Source organism: Gymnoscopelus braueri (assembly GCF_963280865.1).
Source record: "Gymnoscopelus braueri genome assembly, chromosome: 8".
In the NCBI taxonomy this organism is placed as follows: Eukaryota; Metazoa; Chordata; class Actinopteri; order Myctophiformes; family Myctophidae; genus Gymnoscopelus; species Gymnoscopelus braueri.
In genome coordinates this window covers 25092661-25117262 of record NC_137609.1, presented here as the reverse complement: position 1 = coordinate 25117262, position 24602 = coordinate 25092661, and the positions used below count along the sequence as shown (strand labels likewise).

Sequence of the window (24602 nt, the reverse complement as noted above, 5' to 3'; positions counted from 1 at the left end):
TCAATGTATCCCCTGAGCAAGCACGCAGGCTATATTACTGTAGCTCAATGGTAAGAAATTCAGCACTTGCACAGGAAACCAGGTTGAAATCCGGGTAGAAGAGGAAAGTTTCATAGTTCCGCTTTAACTAATTTAGCAGGGGACCCCCTGGAACCCCCTCAAGGACCCCTGGGGGTCCCCGGACCCCACTTTGAGAACCACTATCATAGAGGCTCCCATAGATGAATCTGTGACTCATACTCTATGTACATGTAGATAATGGTATGATAGCAAATCATCATAAATCAAATGGAAGTAGATGCTGCCAGGTTTGTGGGTGTTGCAGCTGACCGCTACTTTGTTGGCCACATGTGATGGCCACACCAGCAGCCACACAGTCAGTAAAACATGGCGGACACCAGGGCAAGAATTTCAGGGAGGCCACGAAGGCCATGGCCGCCGTTGCCCCTCAAAAAAATGGCATGCCCTGAGGCCACAGTGGCTTTAATGCCCCACCCACACTGCCCCAGCTGACTGTACCACTTTATCCTCTGTCTCTTTCTTGTCAATATGTAGACACCAGTGTCTCTTTCTTGTCATGTAGACACCAGTGTCTTCTTTTTAATTCTTCTGAATTCTGAATTCTTTAAACCAATCCAGTGACTTTGATTGGTGCAGGGCTGAGCATGGATTGTAAATACCATTATTTATTTATTTCACTGCAGATAGTCTACATATTCAATTTAATATGTAGACTATCTGACTATAATATGGGTTTTCCTTAACCCTTAAATGCAATTAATTCTTTCAATGGATCTTGTTTTATTTAATGGCCTTCCTGCCCTGGCATTTGGCCTTTGTGCCCTCAAAAAATGGACAACACCAAAGGCCAAGTGGCCTTCCCTTTTTTGGTTTATTAATTTACTTTATATATAGTATTTTCAGCACTACTACAAACATAAAGGATTACACACAGAACCGGTTAAATGACATACTGTTTATTGCAAGTTTGATGGAAAAGTTACTGACTGGAGTGTACATTCATTAAGTTGTTTTAATTTGTTATTTAATTAGTATTTAAGTTTATTTGTTTTTCATTGAGTTGTCAGTTCGGATGAGTGCTGGAGTGTATAGACCCCTTTACAGACGACGTCACACTGATAAGAACCAGTATGCGTGCAACAAGTATGCGCGCAATGAAACCCATTATAAGGAGCTGATGGGTAATTGGACTGCACCATGTCCCCTTTGCATTTGGGGATGGGGAGGGGTTTAGGAGTTTGAATTTATTATTTATAATTATTTCAGTTGTATTGTAATTTAATTAGTTAATATGAGTTAGTGCCAGAGTATCTCCTCTCCCCCAGTCCTGGCAGAGTAGTTCCGGACAAGCGGATTGTGTGGCCCTGTCTTTCCCTATTTAGGACTGACCGTGGGTAGCTACCTGGGACGTAAGTCGGGGCTTGATCAACCCTGGCTGGGTCACCTGGGCGAGTGTGTATGTTGCGAGACCCGAAACATCCTATGACCCCAGGCTACAACACTGATGATACGTCCCAGGTGCATCCATGTGATGTTTTTTCGTTATGTTATTCTATTTATAGTGGCTCATAGGAATTTATAGACTACGTGACAACCAGGAATAGATTGGTGACCACCGGAGAGACGGGTGACAGCCGGAATGTAGACGGCATCCCGCAGTTTGGGTTGGCGCCCCAGTCTGTGTCTTCTGTGAGGAAGAAGCCCAACAAATCCACGGTGAGGCCTTTAGGAGGGCCATTCAAGTAAGCCGCAAGGGGAGCCTGCAGTACCACCACGGCCAAGACACCATCACACCAGAATGAAATGTTTGGAGCGGGGGAGTCTGGTGCAACGCTCAGGTCCTGGACCTGGTGAGACGGAGGAGGAGCCCGGCCAGGAGGCCATCCACAGAGCCTAGTCCCTCCACGTGCCAGAGTATCTCCTCTCCCCCAGTCCTGGCAGAGTAGTTCCGGACAAGCGGATTGAGTGGCCCTGTCTTTCCCTATTTAGGACTGACCGTGGGTAGCTACCTAGGACGTAAGTCGGGGCTTGATCAACCCTGGCTGGGTCACCTGGGCGAGGGTGTATGTTGCGAGACCCGAAACATCCTATGACCCCAGGCTGCAACACTGATGATACGTCCCAGGTGCATCCATGTGATGTTTTTTCGTTAAGTGCTGTAGTGGATTACATCCTGTTTGTTTTGTTTTATAATGTATTATCAGTGATGGCTCTCTACCTCTGCTCTCTACCTCTGCAGCAGAAGTTTCTATGTATCTACCTCTGGGAGCTTTATTCATTGCCTCAGCAGAATAGAGTTACCTCAGCTTCCAATGTATCCAAAATCTTCCAAAACATCCTGCAGAGGCTCAGTTATTAGTTTTATCATAAGTATATGCAGAAAGAAGACAAATCCCAAATATCACATACAAAATAATATACAGTAAATTGAGTAATTCTATTGACCAAGACACTAATGGATGCTGTGTGTCTGCTAGTCTTCCAAAAGAAATAGTATAACAAGCGCATTAGGGCATAGACTTATATAATATCTGATGTCTTCTGGTGCAGCAACACAGGGAAAAAACTGTCACCATTCCAAAACAAAACTGAGATATGGAACTGCCTCCCACAAACCATCTACCCCTCCGCCCCTATCCCCCTATCCCCCTCCGCCCCTATCCCCCTCTCTCTCTCACTCTCTCTCTCTCTCTCTCTCTCTCTCTCTCTCTCTCTCTCAATTTATGTAGTTAGCAGATAGATGCTAACTACCTAATTGTCAGACGACTGACAATAAGCAAGATCGCATACAAACATAAGAATGCAGAGAGCAGTGTAGTACCTCAAGAAACTAGAATACAGGTAAACCATGAACATACAGTTCTGTCTAAACTCTCTCTCACTCTCACTCTCTCTCTCTCTCTCTCTCTCTCTCTCTCTCTCTCTCTCTCTCTCTCTCTCTCTCTCTCTCTCTTCTCTCTCTCTCTCTCTCTCTCTCTCTCTCTCTCTCTCTCTCTCTCTCTCATTCTTTCTCTCTCCTTGGTTTAGTACAGGGATTCCAGGAGTGACTACTAGCAGATGGTGAGAGTTTGTAATAGCAGTGATTGCACATTCGCTTTCTGTCTGCTGGTCAAGCAGTGCAGGTGTTGGATGCTGGTTTGAACCTCCGACTATGAGAATTTTAGTGGTGAGTCATCATGCTTAACAAACCAAGAACAACCATAAACCATAGTGCCCTTATATGGTATAATGATATACTCCCTCTGCCACTCTCTAAATCTCTCTCTTTGTGTGTGTGTGTGTGTGTGTGTGTGTGTGTGTGTGTGTGTGTGTGTGTGTGTGTGTGTGTGTGTGTGTGTGTGTGTGTGTGTCTGTCTGTCTGTCTGTCTGTCTGTCTGTCTGTCTGTCTGTCTGTCTGTCTGTCTGTCTGTCTGTCTGTCTGTCTGTCTGTCTGTCTGTCTGTCTGTCTGTCTGTCTGTCTGTCTGTCTGTCTGTCTGTCTGTCTGTCTGTCTGTCTGTCTGTCTCTGTCTGTCTCTCTCTCTCTTTCTCTCTCTTTCTCTCACCCGGTTGTGTTCCCCCCCCCCCCCCTCTATCTCTCTCTCTCTCTCTCTCTCTCTCTCTCTCTCTCTCTCTCTCTCTCTCTCTCTCTCTCGCTCTTGCTCTCTCTCTTTTTCTCTCCTGGTTGTGTTCCCCCCCTCTCTCTCTCTCTCTCTGGAAGCCAGCCTTAATCTACCCCTGACATCACACTGCTGAGCACTGAGGAAAACTCGAACGGCATCAAAGAAGGTGAGGATGATTTAACATGCTATTACTTGCTAATGAAGAGCTGTAGCAAATCATGGCACCATGTGGCGCTGTGTGATGCTCAAATGTTTTCTCATTCTTATTACTCTGAATGATCAATTTGTTTTAGACCTGTACAAACTTTAAAGTAAATGTTTAGATTAAGATTTTTGAATCAACATTGATTGAACATACAGTATACTGTGTACATTATAAGGGGCCATATATATATATTTAGAATAACCTTAACTTTTGCAGTTAATTCATGTCAATATACACAATACAGTGTACATGTGCTAATACTTTAGCTAAGCTGTTTAGGGATGTTTAATCTGAACTGCAACAGTATGCCATTGTTGGCTATGTTTCAATTTCTCCTCAATGCAGTGTGGGTAGTTAGACAGTACTGAGTTTTTTCCCCACCATTTTTACAGATTTGTTTGCCTAGAACCATGATAATGTTAAGAAATTATAACAAAATACACAAAGTGTCTGACTGTTATGTTCTGTGATTATAGGCTGGGAGATATTAACTATCTCTGTTTTATTTGATCATTTTTAGATAAGTTGAGACAATGATCCTCCTTGCCATGATTTGCCTTTTCGGTAAGATAACTAAGTTGTAGGATAAAACACACTGTAAAACATTTACATTTCACAGGTATTTACCTGATGTTTGGAGATCAATTGTATTGATGCCCCAAACTGATAGACAAATGTTCTAATGGCTTTGGAACAGCAAATATCTGACAATATCTTTGTTTTATACTGTATAGGCTTTGCCTCAGCCCAAAAAGTGACTAAGATCAACTACTGTGGGATAGATAAGACTCATCTAAGGATTGATTGCGTGTATGAGGTTCCTGCTGAGTCACCAGATGTAATGTGCAAGTTTACACAAGGTGAAAGAATTGTTGACACCACTGACCCAGAGGAAGAGCAGGATGGTGCCTACAAGAACAAAGCCAAAGTTCGCATCTACCCAGGGAACATCTGTCGCCTCCGTTATAATAACCTCTCTGAGGGAAGGACCAATTTCAGCTGCACTGTTAAACAGACCGAGACGTCAAAGCCTAAATCTGCAAGTGTGGAAAAAAGTAAGTTTCTGCTAACCATCACCCCCCCCCCCCCCACCACCATAAACTCCTGAGTGTTCATTTAACACTGAGAGTGTTATGAACACCCTGCGAATACTGCTGCACTGGCATCACACATACAGTATACGGTATATATTTCTGGTTGGATTCTTTCTTCCCGTAATTTGTCCCCTGTGATTCGCTTGACACTGTAGACAAAGGACCAACACGTCCTCACCATTGGTATCTGACTGCATTGTCCGTCTCTTTGCAGAGCTCCTTCTCCCCTGCTCAGCTTTGAGTGTCCTGTTTCAGAACTGCAGTGGACTGCTGTTGACCTTGATGACACTCCCTGCGCTGCTGGGGATTCACTGGCTGTGAATAACAAAAAAGGAAATAAGGCTTCTGTTACACAATAACCAACGCATCCATAATCATGAGACTAATATCATTGCACTATCTTCAATGTTGTGCCTACAGAATAACTGCAGTGACTTGAATGTATACAAACTACCAGAAATATTATAGTATGCCACAGTGCTGCATACTCTGCACTGTGAACACAATACTATGCATACAGTATGTACTATTGCACTCAATGTTGAATACTCTGTATATACTCTACTGTTGCATAAATCTTGTCTAATATGAAATGTAGAGTTTAACCACTTGAACACTAGCCTTCCTATCCTGGGGTGATCAGACGCTTTGTGAGCTTGTAGATCGGCTATTTTCAGTGAAGATCATGTAGAGCGAAAACAGTAGGGGTCCTAGTATAGAGCCCTGGGGGAGTCTGGTCAACTGAGTATATAGAGTTTAAGTGGTTAAATGTATTGGGGGTGAGTGGATCGCTGACTTACTATGCCCAACCAGGCTAGTGGGCAAAGTGCTTTGTCCCAGAGAAAGATAAGCACTATATTTTATGAATGGTTGTGCTTAGGACAACATATATTTATGCTCGTGCTAAGGTAATTTTACTCCAGGTAATTAAAATTGTTTCATTTTGTACCCTTACTTGAGTATGAGTATGCAATTGCACTCTTCTTTTTCACCTCCTTCTCCAAGATGAACTATAGATGATGAGAAATATGATGTGACTCGCTCGCAAGTATCTATTCTCTTTAATCTGAATCACATGGAACAGTGAAGGCATATAATGGAACCTGTTCACATTTGAACACAATTGGCTGTGATATAACTAACATCTTTAAGATTAAAGGATATACTGTCCTGGTGTCCTTGAAGGCAGCTTTATTAATGGGAAATTTCATCTATGTGTGATGAAAACGGGTACAGGCCTTTTTGTTTGTATGTTTGTTTTGTTTTTGTAGTTTTTATTTTGTATTTTAGACACTGTACTGTAGTTATGCCAGAGTTGTAATACTGGTGTGTTTACTTAACAAGTCCCATTTACTCCAATAAAAGGTAAAACCTATATATTCTTAGATGCATCAAATACCTTATCAGTAATTATATATATATTATCAGTATTATATGCTATGTGAGTTGCTGTTAAATAAAAACAAAACCTTGTCCTTGGCCATAATAATTTATAAATAAACTAAGTAGTTTGTGGTCCAGAACTAATACCAGCCAAGATTGATTTGAGATCCTGTTTCACTAGCATGTACTGGCCCCTTCATAACCTTTGCATATTAGATCTCATATTCTCAATATCACATTTCTGAGGCATGTTGCTAAACAGTTATAAAAGCATTTACCAAATACTGTAACGGCTGAATAGCGCAAATGCCACAGTGACAGACAATATACACAACTAGAAAAGTCTGGAACTCTAATTGCATTTTGGAGCCACTTTGGGAAATCTGAAGTCTGGTTTATACATACATCATGCATGCCTCGTTAATACTGGATATTTCAGGATATAACACACCTTTTTCCAGGTGATTCGGTTGAGGTTCATCATACTGTTTAGGTTTTAGTATCATGAGCTGTTCACAGATTTCGGCAGTCTCTGACTGTGCTGTGCTTGGATAGCACACTGACACACTCCAGTTGTGCACTCGTGATCCTGCTGTAGTAGACCCTGCAGAGAGACTACCAGCTGGCCTATGGAATCCCTGTCTGCAGCCACACACAATGCATTGTCATCCTGATCTGCTTGCATTACTACGGTTGAGGCAACAGAGGGCAGTAGAGGGTTCTCCCTCATCTTTTCCCATGGCTGTGTTTACGTCATAGACTGGCAGTGGTGGGAAAAGTACTACATTTGTTACAAGTAAAAGTCTGGAATTCTAAATTTACTTGAGTAAAAGTACAAAATTATTAGTATAAAAATGTATAAAAATGTACTTTTCAATGGTATTTTGTTGAATTTTCCTGCCCTCACAAATGTTAATAGTTTTGCATTTTGCTGCTTGTTCCATGTATGAGTAGTGACAAATAAACCCTCTTGATTCTTGATTTCTGATTCCATTTATGTTGTTGAACAATGGTCAGTAGTATCACATTGGTTGAGAGCAGAAATACTCAATACTGAGGTACAAGTATGAAGTATTATGATATGAGACATGTTTTATAGGCCTACTGATTGACCCTCACCACCCGCCTGGGTATGGCATACAGTATGTATGTATGTGTGATATGTGTTATAGCAGCAAACGTTGGCTTTAATTAAAGATCAGTATCTGGCATTTCAATGAAGTCTAACACAAAAAACTATTTAAGGAAACAGTCATTATCTTAAAACTGAATATTTTATAATATGGTAGGCCTATATGATTTTATTTAAATATATTTATAAATGTTTTAATAGTTGAGTCCATTATCTTTAATGGTTAGACCGTTTGTATAGAAGTATGAAATAAATTCTATGCTGCATCTGCATGTTGTTCTGTTACCCACTATTGTAGCATTACATTTAGTTATAATGATCAAGCAGTTTCAATAGGTTTGCTCTGAGCTCCTGCCTTAAAGAAGCCTTATCGGAGACGGGCGCCAAGAGACGGGCTCCACTGGCCTATAGTGGTTATAAGGCGCATACCACATATATGCTCTAACGTAGCCTGACAGAAAGTCGCAGGTTCGATTCCCGGGCCTCACAACCTTTGCTGCGTGTCACTCCCCGTCTCTCTCTCTCTCTGTGTACTAAAACATATCTTTAAAAAAAGTCAAGAAACCAAGGCACCATTTTCATAGTGCCATAAGGTGGTTAGCAGGTTAAGGGCGTAATTAAAGTGTAGCTAATTACATAAGATAAGATAAGATAAGCCTATATTGATCCCCGGAGACATGCCATGCCAATGCCATAGCAACAGAATGTGGTAAATCTGATCCATATTTATCCAGCGGTCATTAGGGGTGCCTTTCTACCATCGCAATAACTTTCAGCAAACAGCATAGCCATTAGGCATAAACTGGAAATTTGCGATTTAAGTGTTTTTCACACAATTCTAAATCGGGTGGAGCTTATGGGTCCAGGGACGTATCAAGACTCAAGGAGGCCCCTGGGCCAATTATCTTTTGGCACCCTGACCCCATGCTATCCAGCACAGGCAGTAGTTATAAGGCATGTGTGGGTCAAGAAATCATTTGTAGACATTCTATTGTAGAGGATTTACAGTATTTAACATACGTATTACATGATATTTATGACATGGTATTTAGGCTACATGTTATTTATTTGCATGTGAAAAATTTAATAAAACATGAAATCTTAAAAACATATTGTCAGCTCTGTTAGTCAGGCGTTAGTCCTGTTGGTCAGGGGGCTGTAGGAGGGGACTTGTACTGTAGTGCCCACATTTGAGCATTAACCTATATCTAAATATGTAGGTATTACATTTAAGTAAATGTTCGATGGGCCTAGTGGCCCACGGGACCCAAGTATTCAAGGGCCCCTGCCCCTGGTCACTGGCCCGGTCCATAATCCATCCATGTATGGTCATTGGGTCCCATGCATGCAGTGGCTAATTTGTTCCTCATGAGGAGAGGCATATAGGTAGGTGTAATAACTGTCATGGCAAATGGGGCATGAGTTATGCCTGTTCAAAGTTTGAACTCAACAGTACATGGGTCAAGTAGCATACCTTTTTGGTTCTCCTCACAGAACCTGATGCAGTCCGTTATATAATGAGAGAGTCCATCAATGTCCTCACCATGAACCTCTCAAATAGTCTGTTGACCTGTAAGCACTTCCCTCAGCAAACTCTAAAAAATAGTCAATAATTAATTGCTAATGCTTGCTAAATAAATGGTATACTTAAATCAAATGTAGACTAGCTATACTCATTGTACATTTTAGCTGCAGCTAGCTGTGTTTACCCTGTTATGACATGTCTATGAAATACCCATGCCTCCCAAACATTGAACTTTATGATGACAACTGATCAAATGTTGATTTCTGTCACAGGTGGTGTTGCTGAGTCACCACTGTGCTAAGGTCTACACACAGTGTAAAAAATAGATTTTGATTCAGTACATGAAATTTGGGGAAATCTGATCCTTGAAATTAAAAAGTTAACCACTGTTAAAGTTAACCACTGTTAACCACTATTAACCACTGTTCTATAGGCTATTTTGCTACCTTGACAAATAGCCTATGCGTCACATAATCATTCCTCTAACTCAGTGGTTCTCAAAGTGGAGAACCACATTGTTCTGTAACACCAGAACACCGGAACCAAATTGATCCAGTTGGTCCCATTTCAAGGACCCTCTCTCAGAGGAAAGGGGTTTGAAAGTTTGAGAACCATTGTCTCTCTCTCTAGTCTTCAGTAGGCTACATGATAATTATGTGAATTCTTTCCAACCAGTCCAACCTGTATGTCTTCCTTGGGCTGAGCCATGATGACATCATCCAGGTAGTGGAAGCAGAAGACATTACCTGCATTGTTGCCATGTCGGCTTATTATAAGCGACTTTGGGCTTCTTTTTCTGTAAAGTTGCTTGTAAATATAGGTAGTTGCGGGTTGCGAGTTTTTGGGTCTTGTTTCTAAACTGTACTTGCTTATTTAGGCTTGCTTCCAAAAAAATATTGTTTTAAACCATTGGTTCTCAAATGTTATATCATTTATAAATATATTAAATAATATATTTGAAAATAGCCTATCTACAACGCATCGCCACGCGTTGTGAGCTTGTAGATCGGCTATTTTCAAATAGCCGACGCATATACGTGTAAAGTGCTCATGTGGCCCAAGTTGCTTCTTTTGGGCTTGTTTTCCTAGACCTCGCTGCTTATTTCTCTCACAAAATATGGCAACACTGGTTTAGTTTAGTTCACTACCTCCACCTATGTCTACAGGTGACGACGGCAGGCAGGGCCAATAAGTTGATCCTAGAGCTGCGTCTATTTCTCCAAAGATAAAAAGGGGATTACAGATTTTTCACACATGCTGCTCATAAACAGGACACTGAAGACATTTTAAACATTTTGCGTTTTGTTTACTAAAAGAGGCCTCGACTAAAGTAAACTCTCCAGTCCGGGTCTCACTGCTAGTAAACAAAGGACAAGGACCGACCGACCGACATGTTTGTCTGCGGCTTGGTTTCGGTGTCTCTCTTCATTTACGCCATAACAGGTGAGTTGAGTCAAGTGTTGTGTAGGCCTCAAACTTCTTACTGCAAGTGCAATGTATATGAAGTGTTTCTGGGGTTTAGGCAGTGTTTCCCTGTAGAGCTGAATGTGTTTGACTGTTAAATTAATTATTATCAAAAAAAACATGCAGTTTCACTGAAACTGATACCGAAAGCCACACCTGTCGTCGTAGGCCACAGTGTAGCAGTAGGCTATATGTTTAGATAGATAGTAGGCTACTGCTGGTCACTTTGTTTGGAAATGTTATTGTCAATGTACATTTACAACACTTGTAATGGCCTGCATACAGGCTACCTGACCTGACTCTGAGCCATAACATTGTATCAGTATTTTCAAGTAGGAGTGAAGGATTCTCAGTAGTTTACTTTTATGAACTCAGATACACACACACGCACACACAATTTTCCTTTCCACATTTACATGATTGAGTAATCTTTTACTTTGTCAAATAAGCTATTTTTTTAACCATAGATATACAAGTTTTAATCTAGTTAATAAGCTAGTTTTTTGTAACCATAGATATACAAGTTTTTATCTAGTTTTGTTCTAGCTGACAATGCATTCAAATTGTATGTTAACTTTTAAGTATTGCTAAGTTGCAATCACGACCAAGATGAGGGGAATTTAAAAACATTCTTATAACTTCTTCACACTTTAGAAAGAGAGCAACTTTAGGGGACCGATATGTCTATGTTGACTATCATTAATACATTTTTAGTTTAAATAATCTATTCATGAAGATCTAAATGTAGGTGTTTCATGTCTGGAACATGATTGAATTAGGTTTTCCCAAAGCACCCTCACATTGAATTAATTAATTGGGTTTGATATCACACTACTGAAGGTAGGGGTGACCTGTAGCACAGGTCAAATAGTTGAAACCATTTTTTAATCAGCACTATGGTTACTGAGAAATGTCCACTTGAATCTTGTTAGGATGCTAATGGAAACAAAAGATCAAAAAACAGGTACTGCTAGCTGATACCATTCACCACATGTCAAGTTTCTATAGTGTCTGTGGATCATAGACATTACTTCCTCTGAAACCTGTTTCATGGTAGAAGAGAGAAGTTGATTGTTTAATTTAGCCTGGTGTCTTTCAAGCCTGTGTGTATTGTGAATGGCTGTTCAGTATTCATTCACAAGCCTTTTTTATTTATTTATTTAAATCTCCCCACCTCCGAAACTCCAATGACAGCCACACTAATAAGGAAGTCATGGACTTCTCTGCTCTGGTGTCATTTTACACTAGAGTTTCCCCCCCCCCCAAGCCTTTTATCAGGTCAAACCAAAACTATGACTGTGCCGCCTTATCTTGCTGTTTGTCGCAATTTCCACCCACAGAAAAAGCCAACAAGCCATGGTAACACGTCTCTGTCATTAGTTAAACTTTACCTGACTTTTAATGTGCACCTCAGGCACAAAAAAGGAGATTCACACACTGTTTGAAGAATTACTTTATTTTTTATTGTTATCCACACTGGGGAAGCTTCTGTCATTAGTTAAACTTTACCTGACTTTTAATGTGCACCTCAGGCACAAAAAAAGGAGATTCACACACTGTTTGAAGAATTACTTTATTTTTTATTTATTGTTATCCACACTGGGGAAGCTTGAAGTTCACTGCCTATAATGCGGCTGCCATGTGATGTGTATTGTATGTGTGTATCATTTAAATTCTTTACTAGGAATAACCCCTTGAGATGTATAATTATAATAATATAAAAGAATAATACAATATACCGTAAACATATTTAGGCAAAACATTTAACAAAACGCATCAGCCAGACAGTAGGACAGTATGTGATAATAAATACATTTAATGTATAACTATAACATATTTTAAAGTAACTGGCAGGTGACTATACTGTTGGGTTCTGTAGTTGAATTTGTAGTGGCTATTATGGATTATAGCGGGTTACTAGACTACCAAGTAGTAATTTTAAAGCTGAACCTAACAGGCAAATCCTTAACAATAGTGTAGCATCCTATAATTTTACGAACACTGTGACTGACTGGTCTCTTGCAGTAAATGTTTAGTTGTTTACTTATTGACGGTTGTTGCTGTTCTCAGGCGGTTAGAACCCAGTGTCAGTCATTACGGGTTTCATTGGAAGTGTTGTGTGTCAGCAGAAAACCACTTTGGTTGTGTAAACCCTAAACCCTCAGGCTTGCTACCACTGACTGTGCTACAGTCTACAGTCTTGAGGGTGTGCTGGGGGAGGCTGTTGCTCAGAGTTTTAGGGCGTGTTAGTTGTTTTTGTTGGGCTATGATCTCTCTGTCAAATGTTAACCGAGACACATGTCTGCTCTTGTTGGCCAATGGCATTTCTGTATGAAAGTTTTTTTTTATCTGTTAATTTCATTTCATGTATGTATTTTCTTCTGGTGCAGACACTTCTTCTACAGTCTTCTAGTTTTTTTAATTTATTTTTAGTTTAGGTGATTTGATATTCATGACTGCACTAGATTTGATATTCCTAATCCTTATATTGCTTTTTGATTTGATTCCTTTGACTGTCACCCTTCCAGGTGTAAGTGGTTTTACAGTGATAACCACAAATCCAAATGTACGCGCCAAAGAAGGAGAAGGTGAGTCCTGAAAGATGTACTTAAGAAGATTGGACAATTTTCAATTCAATTTTATTAAAGTGTCAAATCACAACAAGTTGTCTCAAGACACTTTACAGAATGACATAATGTTGCTCACTGCTCAGTTGATGCTTATGCCATGTACAGAATTCACACAACTCCAATTTAAAAGACAAAATACAGAAAGATAACAAGCACATATATATATATATATATACACAGCACAATGACAAAACCCTGGAAACTTTATACCTTATACTGCACTAGCGACTTATACTTTTCACTTTTATAATTACAACAAATTTACACAATCTGTTTAAATTCCTGTAATTCACAAATCAAACTTCACTTATGCAATTGTTGTAGTAATTCATGTGATGTTTGTTAAGCGTAGCCTTAACAGATGTCAGAATGGCTAATTGAAATGTCCAAATCACACTGTAAAAATCACTCTGTAAAACTAGCCCCATTTGGAACCTCTCCCCCCGCTACCGCTCCGAGATGAGGTTCCACGCATCTCGGTGCCATTTGAGCAGGACATTTTCAAATATTTTCCACTATGCATAATTCTTACCCTTTTCCGCACATCGTATCCAAAAAGTAAAGGTTTTCTGCTCTGCTCTCAGATGTTTTAACTTCTAGCGGAAAAGAAAATCTAACTGACGAGTTGAAACAAGCGTTTAAATCGCTTAAAATGTCAGCCTGTGGCCAGTCAACCCCCATCCGCATGCGCAGTACTGCTCCTGTAAGATTGCATTGGGAAAACATGGCCACAGGCTGACATTTTAAGCGATTTAAACGCTTATTCAACTCGTCAGTTAGATTTAATTTTTCGCTAGAAGTTAAAACATCTGATAGCAGTGCAGAAAACCTTTACTTTTTGGATACGATGTGCAGAAAAGGGTAAGAATCATGCATAGTCGAAAATGTCCTGCTCAAACGGCACCGAGCTGCGTGGAACCTCATCTCGGAGCTATATAGCGGAGGGAGAGGTTCCGATTGGAGCTAACTGTAAACCAGAAAGATTGAACTGAGTGCATTTCAGGGCTGTCAACACTGGACAAATTTAGCCATCTTAGTCAGCTTCTTTAATCTTCTCTTGTCTTGTCATGGGGCAGATGGCGAGCTTATAGTATTTGAGACGTAGCATTTTTTTATGTGCTCTCATTGCGTTTTTCATTTCAGGTGCTGATCTTACATGTTCTTACTCGGCTGACTTTGGTTCAGATGCAAGAATTGAGTGGAAGTTTGCAGACAAGAAAGGCTCACAGACATACGTTTATTTTAATGGCCAACCCACAAGTAAGTGAATACATCCAAAACACCTTATCTCTGTCTAGTGGTAGAATGATACTTGTTGTTTTAGAATATTATGGGTAATTTTTCATGAGAGCCAAATGGGTCATGTATACCTCACGTGACCTATTTATTGCAAATCATTACATGGGAATTCATTGGTAATTGTACGCTTCTTGCTTCCACAGCACAATATAGGGACAAAGTGACAGTTTTCGGCGGTAATTTGAGATTCAACAAGGTGACCCGCAAGGATACTGGAGACTATGATTGTGTGGTGGCTGGCAGTGCCAAGTTTGGGGAAGTTACAGTGAAGCTTACTGTACTGGGTAAGATTGTGAACTATTTTTCCATTTCAAATTCTATAACCCATTTTATACCTTTCAATCCGGGAAAGCATCTGTAATTTTTTGTTTTTGCTATAGATATAGCTACATGATTTATATTTTTCGTTGTTGTCGGGCAGAAACCGCTTTTCTCCATATTTTAACTTTTTGAGTTTTTTCGTAAATTAAGGGTTAAAAGTAGCAGATTCACAAGCTCAAAACGTGTCGTAAAGCGACACATTTTGAGCTTGTAGATCTGCCGCTGTTGCCATTTCTAAATGGGTTAATAGATGTATAATTAACAAAATAATCATCATTGTATCAAAAGGTGTGCTGTACTGGCAGTGAAATAGCACAGTGCGTGTGTGAGTTGACTGAGCTAATGTATGTTCTTGTTGTCCCCATCAGTCCCACCATCTACACCCCTGGTCAGAATCCCTCAGACGGTGACAACAGGCAAGACTGCCCTGTTGACTTGCCATGACAGTGATGGTTCACCTCCTCCGATCTACAAGTGGTTCAAAGATGGAACGCTCCTGCCTGAAAATCCCAGCCAGTTTTCCGCCTTCAAAAATGCCACCTACAAGATGAATTCAGCGAATGGCAATCTAGTCAGTTAATGTTCATCATCACCATTCACACCAGCAGGCTTAGACAATAGCACTCGCTGAAGTGCCTTTTTCAGTCGAGTCCCATATTCTTCACATGCAGATATTTCAAATGCACTGTTTGTGATTCCCCTTCCCAGGAGTTTCCCGCTGTGTCCAAGGCAGACACTGGAAGCTATGCCTGTGAGGCTGTCAATGACGCTGGCCCTCCTCAGCGCAGTAAAGCTAAAAAAATGGAAGTCCGTAAGTGTGTTTGTTTCTTGCAGTGCACAAATGTGACTTTTGGGAGCTTTGTCCTCCATTTTCTCCCAATGTAGTTGTTGCCAATTCCCCATGTGTTCTGCAGCCCCTGTTGCTGCTAACCCCCACTGTTTGCATGGGGAGGCTGTAGACTACAACATGCTTCCTCCTATACACAAGGAGTCGCCAGTGGTCGCTTGTCACTAGCCGACGAGTAGTTTCATCAAGAGAGTGTAATGTGTAACACATGGGGGTTCACGCCACGTACAGTATATATCCAAGTTCCCCTCGCCACTGAATACGTGTCGTAACAAACCAATTGGAGTCTCTAGTGCCGTGACAAAGATATAATCCCCTACTGGAGTAGAGTAACATGCACACACTCCAAATGTCATCTTAGTGGTGGTATTGGGGTAAAAACTCACTTATTGAACTTAGTCGGCTGAATAACACACATCACTAAATCTTATCTATGGAAATCGTATAGATACATGAAAGAAATTCCTGTATACACACGTTACCTGAATGCCTCATTGCTGACATTTTGGTCTTCTGACCTTTACGGAGACGAGCACATTATTTGAATTCTGTGATTGTTCTTGTCTTTGTAAAGGTCTGGAGAACAAAATGCTGGCAACAAGGCATAAAAAAACAATGCAGAGGTGACGTGTGCGATGTGTGTACACATTGGTGTGGAGTGAAAAAAGGAGGGGACTAAGTATAGACCGCATTAGCCTGGCATGGCCAGACTAATATTCTCTGTGTGGAACCTGCATTTCCAAGCGGAGGATTTGGTGATAAACCCGCCCCATATTTGCATACTGGACCCTGATTGGTGCCCCACAACTTCAAGGGCAGCGTAATCCAATCACAACTGAGCGGTGCCAGACTAATTTTCGGGTTTACCTGCTAAGACCGCATTGGAATTGGCTATTGATGTATTTGAAGAAAATCAATTCCTAAATTGAGATTGCATTGATTTTAACTGTGCTGCTGTTTAACAATAATTATCTCAGTATGTGGTAATCTTATGCAAGTTTCATGTCCACTGTTTTAAGGTGATATTAATACTGGAGGCATTGTTGCTGGAGTGATAGTGGCCATCCTGCTGCTGGTCTTATTGGCATTTGGAATTTGGTACGCCAACAAGAAAGGATACTTGCCTAGTGAGTACAAATCTCAATATTCATTCAAAAGGCATGGGATTATGTTTTCATTCCTGTGAGTCTGTTTTTCTGTCTGTCTGTGAACAGTTAATCTAGTTGTTATTTTTGTTCATGTTATCTTTCACAATCTTTATATGAGATTGATCATCTTGGGTGCCAGAAATGCCATGACATCATCAATGGCTTGGCCCCAAGGATCATGAAATAGATTAGATTCTACACATGGCTATCAGTTACACTTAAGAGCAAAAATAGACATGAGGTTTCTGCAGGATATTGACATGTGCCAAGATAGACATGAGGTTTCTGCAGGATATACAAGATATTTGATTTAATGATTTTGTTTGTTTCCCCTTCACAGAGAGGAGCGAAAGGTAAGAGTTTCATTCAAAACAATGTCTTTGCAGATTGACTTTTCATTACATGTTAACTAAATTGCATGTTCCCTTCATTACTTGTTTACAGAATTACAAATTTGTCTTTTTTTCCCTTCTCCACAGCAAATCAAAAACCTCTCAGGTCTACCAGCCTCCATCCGTGTATGGCGGTGAAGATGACGAAGATGTAAGTCTGACCCTGTCTATCAATCTGCTTTGTTTTAGTTGTTTATACAATTTAATTTTCTCTGGTGTGTCCATTTAGCTGGTACAGTGTCCAGACCTGTTTTACGTTATGTATTTGAGATCAATCCTTGCAAGAAAAATGATGTCCACATTATGACATTTGATATTTTTCTGTCTCAGGGGGAATTCAGACAGAAGTCATCTTTTGTGGTATAGCCTGCAGAAAGGTCAAGAGTGCGTCCAAGAATCTCTAGCAACGTTTGTGATGTGGGAACTCATCCTTTTTGTCTGTCTCTCAACTCGTTGCAGACCTTCTTTTGTTTTTAGTTTATGATGATTTGCTTTTAACAGGCAGTTTTCATAGACTTCTATGATTCATTGAGGTGGCCTTTTCTCACTCACGATTTGTTGCCATAAATGCTGAGCATTGTGGGGATACAAAATTGTAATGTCATGGCAAATATTGTACATACTTTTATTGCACCCAGAAGATTGATTGGTATAACAAGCAGTGATAAATGGCCATGTATGTTTCATTTTAGCCTTTGAAATTCTGCTTCCTATATTTGTCCCATTTAAAGTTACTTGCCCTTTTTTATATTTGACATTTAATTCATGATTCTTCCCATCACACTGTTCAATTCAAATGACAATTTCTTTCAATCTTTGTAGTGACACAAAAACAATATGTAAACGTGTGGTGCAAATTTCAGGTAACTGCGTCAGCTTTGATATCCAATGTTAACACATTTTAAGTCATTGGTCCTTCAGACAAGCTTTTTTTGTACACTCCCACTTTAGATTGCACCATTACCAGTGATTAACAAGAGAAACTACATTCCTGAATATGTATTTTTGGCTTATTGACTAGCTCAGGCAGGACGTGATTGACAACCATTGCAGCACTTCACCACTGCAATGGTCCCATAACTTATCCATGTGAAGATCCAAAATGTAATCACTTTGAGTGCAGTGCATGTATAGTCAGCATAGATGATTGAGCGTGTTTCTGAAAGGTATTTTATGTTTCTCTAATGCTTGTTTGTATTTACTTTGCTCATCTGCTTGACTCATTTTTATTTATGCAAATTGTAGCAAATTATGCAAAGTTCTATTGTACATTTATTTCAGTCATGGCTATTTTAGAATTCTCACACTTATTGGAAAGCTGCCTTTTCTATAAAAAAATAAACATTCCATGGTCATGAACTTGGTCAGTGTAAACTAACTAGTGTGAAGCTATTGTTTAGGGTGCATTAAAATGTTTCAGTTTCTTTGATTTGTTGAAATCTTGTTTTTGTTTTATCAAAATCTGTATTTTGGGAGCGTGTGGAAAATAGATGTGTACCAGGCATAGGTGGAGAGAACTCTACATAGCCATAAACATGCTGTTTATTAGTGCAGGGTTATGACAGTAGACCTACAGTAATGCTTGCTGCAACTTATTTTCTGTCACAAATCAAACATGTTTTCAATCTCCTCAATGTTTTTTATTTATGGAAATATACACATGCTTTTTTGTAAATGGAGTAAAGCCCAGTTCACATCAATGATTCGCAATGCAACTAGTAGCAACTTGCAACCATTGCAAGAAATGGCATCAGTCTGAATTGGCACAATTTTGGGATAAGGTTGCAAGTGATGGCAAGTGGTTGCAAGTTGCAAGTAGTTGTGTTGCGAATCATTGTTGTGGACTGGGCTTAAGAGTAACTGTATTAAGTGTGTATAAATGGTGGATGACCAAATGCATTGTTTGCTAGTTATTTTAACATGCCTGTGAAAAAACAAGTACATTTTCTATAAATATAGTATGCTCACCTCCAGGGGGTGATATTGTAAAATATCTTGCACAAATTGTAATCAACAATCTGAACAATGTGCTATGAATACATAAATGCATCAGTCTAGACTCTAGTACGTTGAAAAATAAATGCTATATAGCCAGTAAGACAGCAGATTGAGCTGACCGTATGCTTTGTGAAAATAACTGGCTGGGACAGCGTTCTGCATGATAACCTGCCTGTAACTTATTTAGGTTTGTTCGTCAATGATGGTGTCGTAAAGAAACTGGGTTTTCTTCCCCCTCAGCTCCCAAACCCTGGGTGAGGGTTCTCTAACTTCTCATATTGGTTATTTGTAGGCACACATTTAGCTATTTGTTGCTCCAAAAATACTCAGGTTGAGATATAAATGGTTTGGTAATGTGAGAAATGCATAGATACTACAAATTCATATAATCTTTATTTAAGGAAATGGTACTCTGGAGGTTGCTGTCCAATGAATGACTATTCTACACTGCTGTACACATCTTGCCTGTATAGACTAGCTTACTTTTTGATTGTACATTTAACTTTTGAAGTTTTTTAAATAAAATTGTGTTGCTTAATTATTGCTTTGTCATTTCCACATACCACTCAGTATTATCTCAGCTTTTTCTCACAGACAATAAGTGCTACCTTGACTTACCATAATGTTTCCATGTGTCATTCACTTGCACAAAACTTGGCTTACTCATTGACCATTCATTCAGTGGATGGCATTCATGTTAAAAGAGTTTATGGATGCTCAATAGAAAGCAAAGCAGCACTGATTAGTGTGAAATACCCCCCCCCCCCTTCACTTTCACCAGAGCAGCATAATATGCAAGAATTACTTTCGCCTATCGGTTGCTATGGTAACAGGCGGTCGCGTGGAGTAGGCTCACCCACCTACTCTGGTAAGGTTCTTCCAGTGCTCGTGGAGTCCAGCCCACCCTGATGGGAACGACACATGCGGAAGGGTGAACGCCCACATAGACAGGAAGTTTGGCCAATAAAAACATGCCATATTTCTTTCCCACAAGATTTGCCTAAACTCACACAAAGATTGTAAAGTGTGTGTTATATAAGATGACTTCAGTTCTTTCTTCTACATGATTGATGATTGTCTGATCTCTTTGAATCATCCCACTGCATCGCTACAGAGTACATCCAGTGTAGGATACTGTACAGCGTTGCCATGTCTGCTTATTATAAGCGACTTTGGGCTTGTTTTTCTGTAAAGTTGCTCGTAAATATTAGTGGTTGCGGTTTTTTGGGCTTGTTTCTAAAGTGTACTTGCTTATAAGCAAGGCTTGCTTCCAAATTTTCTAATCAAACCAGTGGTTCTTCTCAAATATTTTCATGAAAAGGTTTTGTGCCAGGGAGCATTTTGTGTTGTTAGAATGTTTCAAAAAAAATATTCCAAATATTCCACATTTTATTGCGAGAGTTTTTGAAAATAGCAGATCTACAAGCTCACAACGCGTCGCATTGTGAGCTTGTAGATCGGCTATTTTCAAATAGCCGACAAAGCGCTCATGTGGCTGAGTGGCTCTAGTCTAGTGGCTTCTTTTAGGCTTGTTTTCATAGCCCTGGCTGCTCATCTCTCTCACAAAATCTGGCAACACTGTACAGACAGTGTAGGGTACTGTCTGTTTAAACAAAGGGGGCGGGGCGGCGCTGTTCGCACTGCAACCTTTTACGGGCTGAATCGTCGCTCACTCAAAACAAAACCCATTCATAAATAAAGACATTCTCGAGGAAAGGAAGGAAGTAATGGTTACATCTGACCATTTAGCTCAGAATACCGGATGCCAGGGACCAGTAAGAACCGTACATGTTCATCTCGGTTCGGGGAATGTTGTGAATCGGGGCGATGATGGGTGAAAAGAGCAAAAGTGACTTCCGATGGCTGACCCCGAGCTTCTAATGGTTTTGGCTTTAATGTGCGAGTCATCTGGAGGAGGCAGATTATTTATGTTCAGACCTTTTTGGCAAAGAAAAACATGTTCTTTTCTTCCCAGGGGTTATTGGCGTACGTGTCTAGTAGGGTCTTCCGCTTAATAATACGCCAAACAAGCCCGTGTTGAATTCCTCTCTGCTTCCATATTTTCTGATTTCTTGAAAATAAACAAGTGGATCCGAAGACTGAGTGAAATGCCACTGGACGTCTGAGTTATTATGGCAGCTAAAGAAGAAGATCTGTACTCCAAAGTGACTCCTCGGAGGCAGCGTCAGAGCCGACCAGGTACCATCAAACATGGGTCTGCGCTGGACGTGCTGCTGTCTATGGGCTTTCCAAAGACCAGGGCGTGAGTATTATCCTCCAGTACAGTAGGTTCTCAACCTTTTCAGGCCGTGACCCCCAAAACCAAATATGATCATATTTGAACTGGGGACCCCCCCCACAATAATCATATTTGACCTGGGGACCCCCCACCCCGATAAGCACTTGGAATGTAGGAGTTGAGGCATTACATTTTCGGTTCCACAGATAAATATTGTGAAAATAGCAGATCTAGCTTGTAGATTGGCTATTTTCAAAATGTTTGCCTCTTATATTATTTGTCAATTTGGCCAATGTTTGACCAGTTTTTTTTTTACAGTTTGTTGATTACTTTTGATGCATTAATGGTCTTTTTTATTTTCTGTCTTTCCTTTTTTTTTAGGTATTAAAAGGTCTTAAAAGTCATTAAATTGTCACTTCACTGTCATCTGGCCCCCCCCCCCCCCCCCCCCCAAAAAAAAAAAAAAAAACAAAAAAATCATGTGGGGGGTCCCGACTCACAGGTTGAGAACCCATGCTCTAGTCTCTTTCCGGTGTTATGATGCTGTTACTGTCTCAAGTCAACAGTGTATCCAGCTGCCAATATACTCCTATAAAACTAGGATCATCACATTTTGCCTGGTGGTGCATTAACAACAATCTAGATATACCTAGAAAATATAATAACAACAGCAGCCTGATAATAACTGATGTTAATGATGGTGTATATGTGTGTGGGTGGATCATGTTCTTTTGTGATTTCCCATTGTGCTGTATTACAAAGCACGTTTTCTGGCTCTATGTTAACCAGTGAAAGTGTTTTTTATTTGTATTTGTGTCTTACCAACTACTTATGCTTCCCAAGATAAAACCTCAACCCTGCATAGGATATTCACATAGTCCTCAACAGATGGTTTCATCATATGACACTGAGAGAAACCAGGTTGGACGATGATGAACAAACCTTTCTGGTTCTTGATTCTTGATAGTTATTCCAAACAAAGTTGGGAAGGGACTGACTGAGCTCTACTAAATTCTCTTCCAGTGCTCAACCTTATGTCTGAAACAGCTTTTCCTGTGCTGGAACTGTGAATGGCAGATTGAATACAATAACTGTACTTTGGTTTTGCATACTTGACTTGTTGTAGTGGCATCTGTCAAACAAAACCAACTGCATGAGTCTCTAGTACTAGCAGAAGTACTAGCAGTGTTGCAGGGTATAGAAATATTGCTCCAACCAGAAGACCATATTGTGTCAGTTTTGTTGAAGTGTTGTGCAAATTCTAAAAGTTGAGCTGTGGTAGACCCTGTGGTTGGACATGAAGGCTGGGCTGCGGAAATAGAATTTGCAACTATTGGCAGCTACAAAAAATTACAAACACTGAAAGGCAGCACAATTCAGGTGACTGTATGAGATATGAAGAAAAATTACAAAAATGTTCCTCTCCTTAATTGATTTCATAACACTTGTATCACTTGTATTACACTAGCTATATCAATATAATAGACCTTTGCTGGTACCACATTACAATATAATATTAATTGCGGAACACAGAGTAGCTTTTGTGATATAGTGCATGCTGTTCATACTTAAAGCGCAATTTTAACATGAAGATGACAGCACAGTGGGCTCAGTAGCCATAATTATCTGGGACAATAAAACCACAATATGTTCAATACAATGCCATTTAACCAATGTAAAGCCTAGTGGATTTTTAAATATCTAATGATTATCAGAACTGTATTAGAAAAATGGAACTAATCATCAATAAACCTGTAAATACGACTGCATATACTTTTCAAGCCATAGTGCCTGTCATATCAGTAGGCTTGCATTAAAACAACTCAGGGTTAACAAGTAACAAGTAATCAGTCACTGCCGCTTACATGTTATTAATAACAAGTTAATATAACTTTACAGGTAATCTGTAATCAGTTAAGATGGCACTTTCAGAGTGTGTGGCATAACATTCTTTTCATGACACACGCTCACAGAGGCAAACTGAACTTCACTTTCTTCTACACAGTATGAGATAAGAAATATCAGAGGCTTGGCTTGTCATAGCTTCAGGGGACAAGAGTCACATTGTGTTTGGGGATTGCCTGAACCATAGGAACCATGAATTTTGCACGCACGCACGCACGCACGCACGCACGCACGCACGCACGCACGCACACACACACACACATGCACGCGACCACAATTACAAAAAGCCCTTCTGTTGTATGGGAGGAATTCCTGCTGAATCATTCAGGAATTGACCAGTCTAATCAGATGAGAGCTAGCTAGATAGTGGCTACTCCCTCCCTGTGCTGCTGGAGGGATTGTTGTGTGGGATGTTGTGGTTTGAGGCAGGTTGGAAACATAAAACTAATTTACACTTCTTCGCAGCATGGTGTATAGATTAGCCTGCATCCAGCTGAGACCATGACAAATAATTCAACCATGGCTGAAGTTTTTCCATGCGTCCTCTTTTCATTTCCTGTTCAGTGATCTGATGTCAATTGTATTTTACTATAGTTTTTTATAGATTATGGTGAGAAGATGGTCATGGGTGAGGTTAAAAGTAAACCCAGTATATTCCACCCAACAGCTCACAGTGTTGGGCGGAATATATCATGACATTTCAGTCTGGGTTGATGACAAACTTGTTAGTGAAATGTAAGCAGATAATAGTTAACTATTTATCTTTAAGCAGAAATTTAAAAACAATCCATCACTTATTAACTACATACTTCTGTGAAGAGTTTGATGGTACTGCTTAGTGTATATGATAATCGCCTCTCTAACTGCAATGCCTAAGAGAGTAACTGTATGTTTTATACTGAAAAACATTAATAAAATGTTTCTTATTACAGTATATTTTGATATAATCTGATAATATGATCTAAAGTTACTATACTCCATTTACTGTTGGTTGCCTTTTGTGTGCTATTAAACATACAAACGATGCAATGTAAGGATACAGGCTAGCCGACACCAACTCGGGACTCCCTCCTATCCAGCATTAGGGTCCGCATGCATGGGTCTGATCAAGAAAAACATTGTAATTACTGTACTGTAATTCACATTTAGCTATAATCTAACATTGCAGCATCAGTAGAGAAAATGGTTATGCAAATCTTGAGGAAAGACCAAATGAATAGCATTGTAAATGCAAAAAGCATTTTGGGGGTTCAGTGGCTTGCTCAAGGGCACTTGTGCAAGGGATCAAACCAACCAGCAATCTTTAAAGGCCTGTCCACACCAGTGCAACTCCTTGCAACATGCAACTACTTGCAAGTACTTGCAACCATTATCCCCAATGGCAGTTGCGACTAAGTTG

The 24602-nt window shown here is 40.0% G+C and overlaps 2 protein-coding genes across 2 annotated transcripts in view; both read left to right on the top strand.

The window, feature by feature from the left end:
* Positions 1–10112: 10112 nt before the first annotated feature.
* Positions 10113–18490, top strand: f11r.1 (F11 receptor, tandem duplicate 1). Its single transcript, XM_080435733.1, has 10 exons — positions 10113–10403; positions 12953–13012; positions 14198–14314; positions 14497–14637; positions 15043–15245; positions 15383–15485; positions 16541–16648; positions 17010–17022; positions 17149–17212; positions 17392–18490. The coding sequence occupies exons 1-10, from the start codon at positions 10352–10354 to the stop codon at positions 17425–17427; spliced, it is 897 nt and encodes a 298-aa protein (XP_080291859.1). The 5' UTR covers positions 10113–10351; the 3' UTR covers positions 17428–18490.
* Positions 18491–20713: 2223 nt separating this feature from the next.
* Positions 20714–24602, top strand: part of ubash3ba (ubiquitin associated and SH3 domain containing Ba) — a 31816-nt gene continuing 27927 nt past the window's right edge. Inside the window, exon 1 of the mRNA XM_080435169.1 lies at positions 20714–21322. Within this exon, the coding sequence (XP_080291295.1) occupies positions 21192–21322 (131 nt within the window). The 5' untranslated portion in view covers positions 20714–21191. The remainder of the gene's footprint in view (positions 21323–24602) is intronic.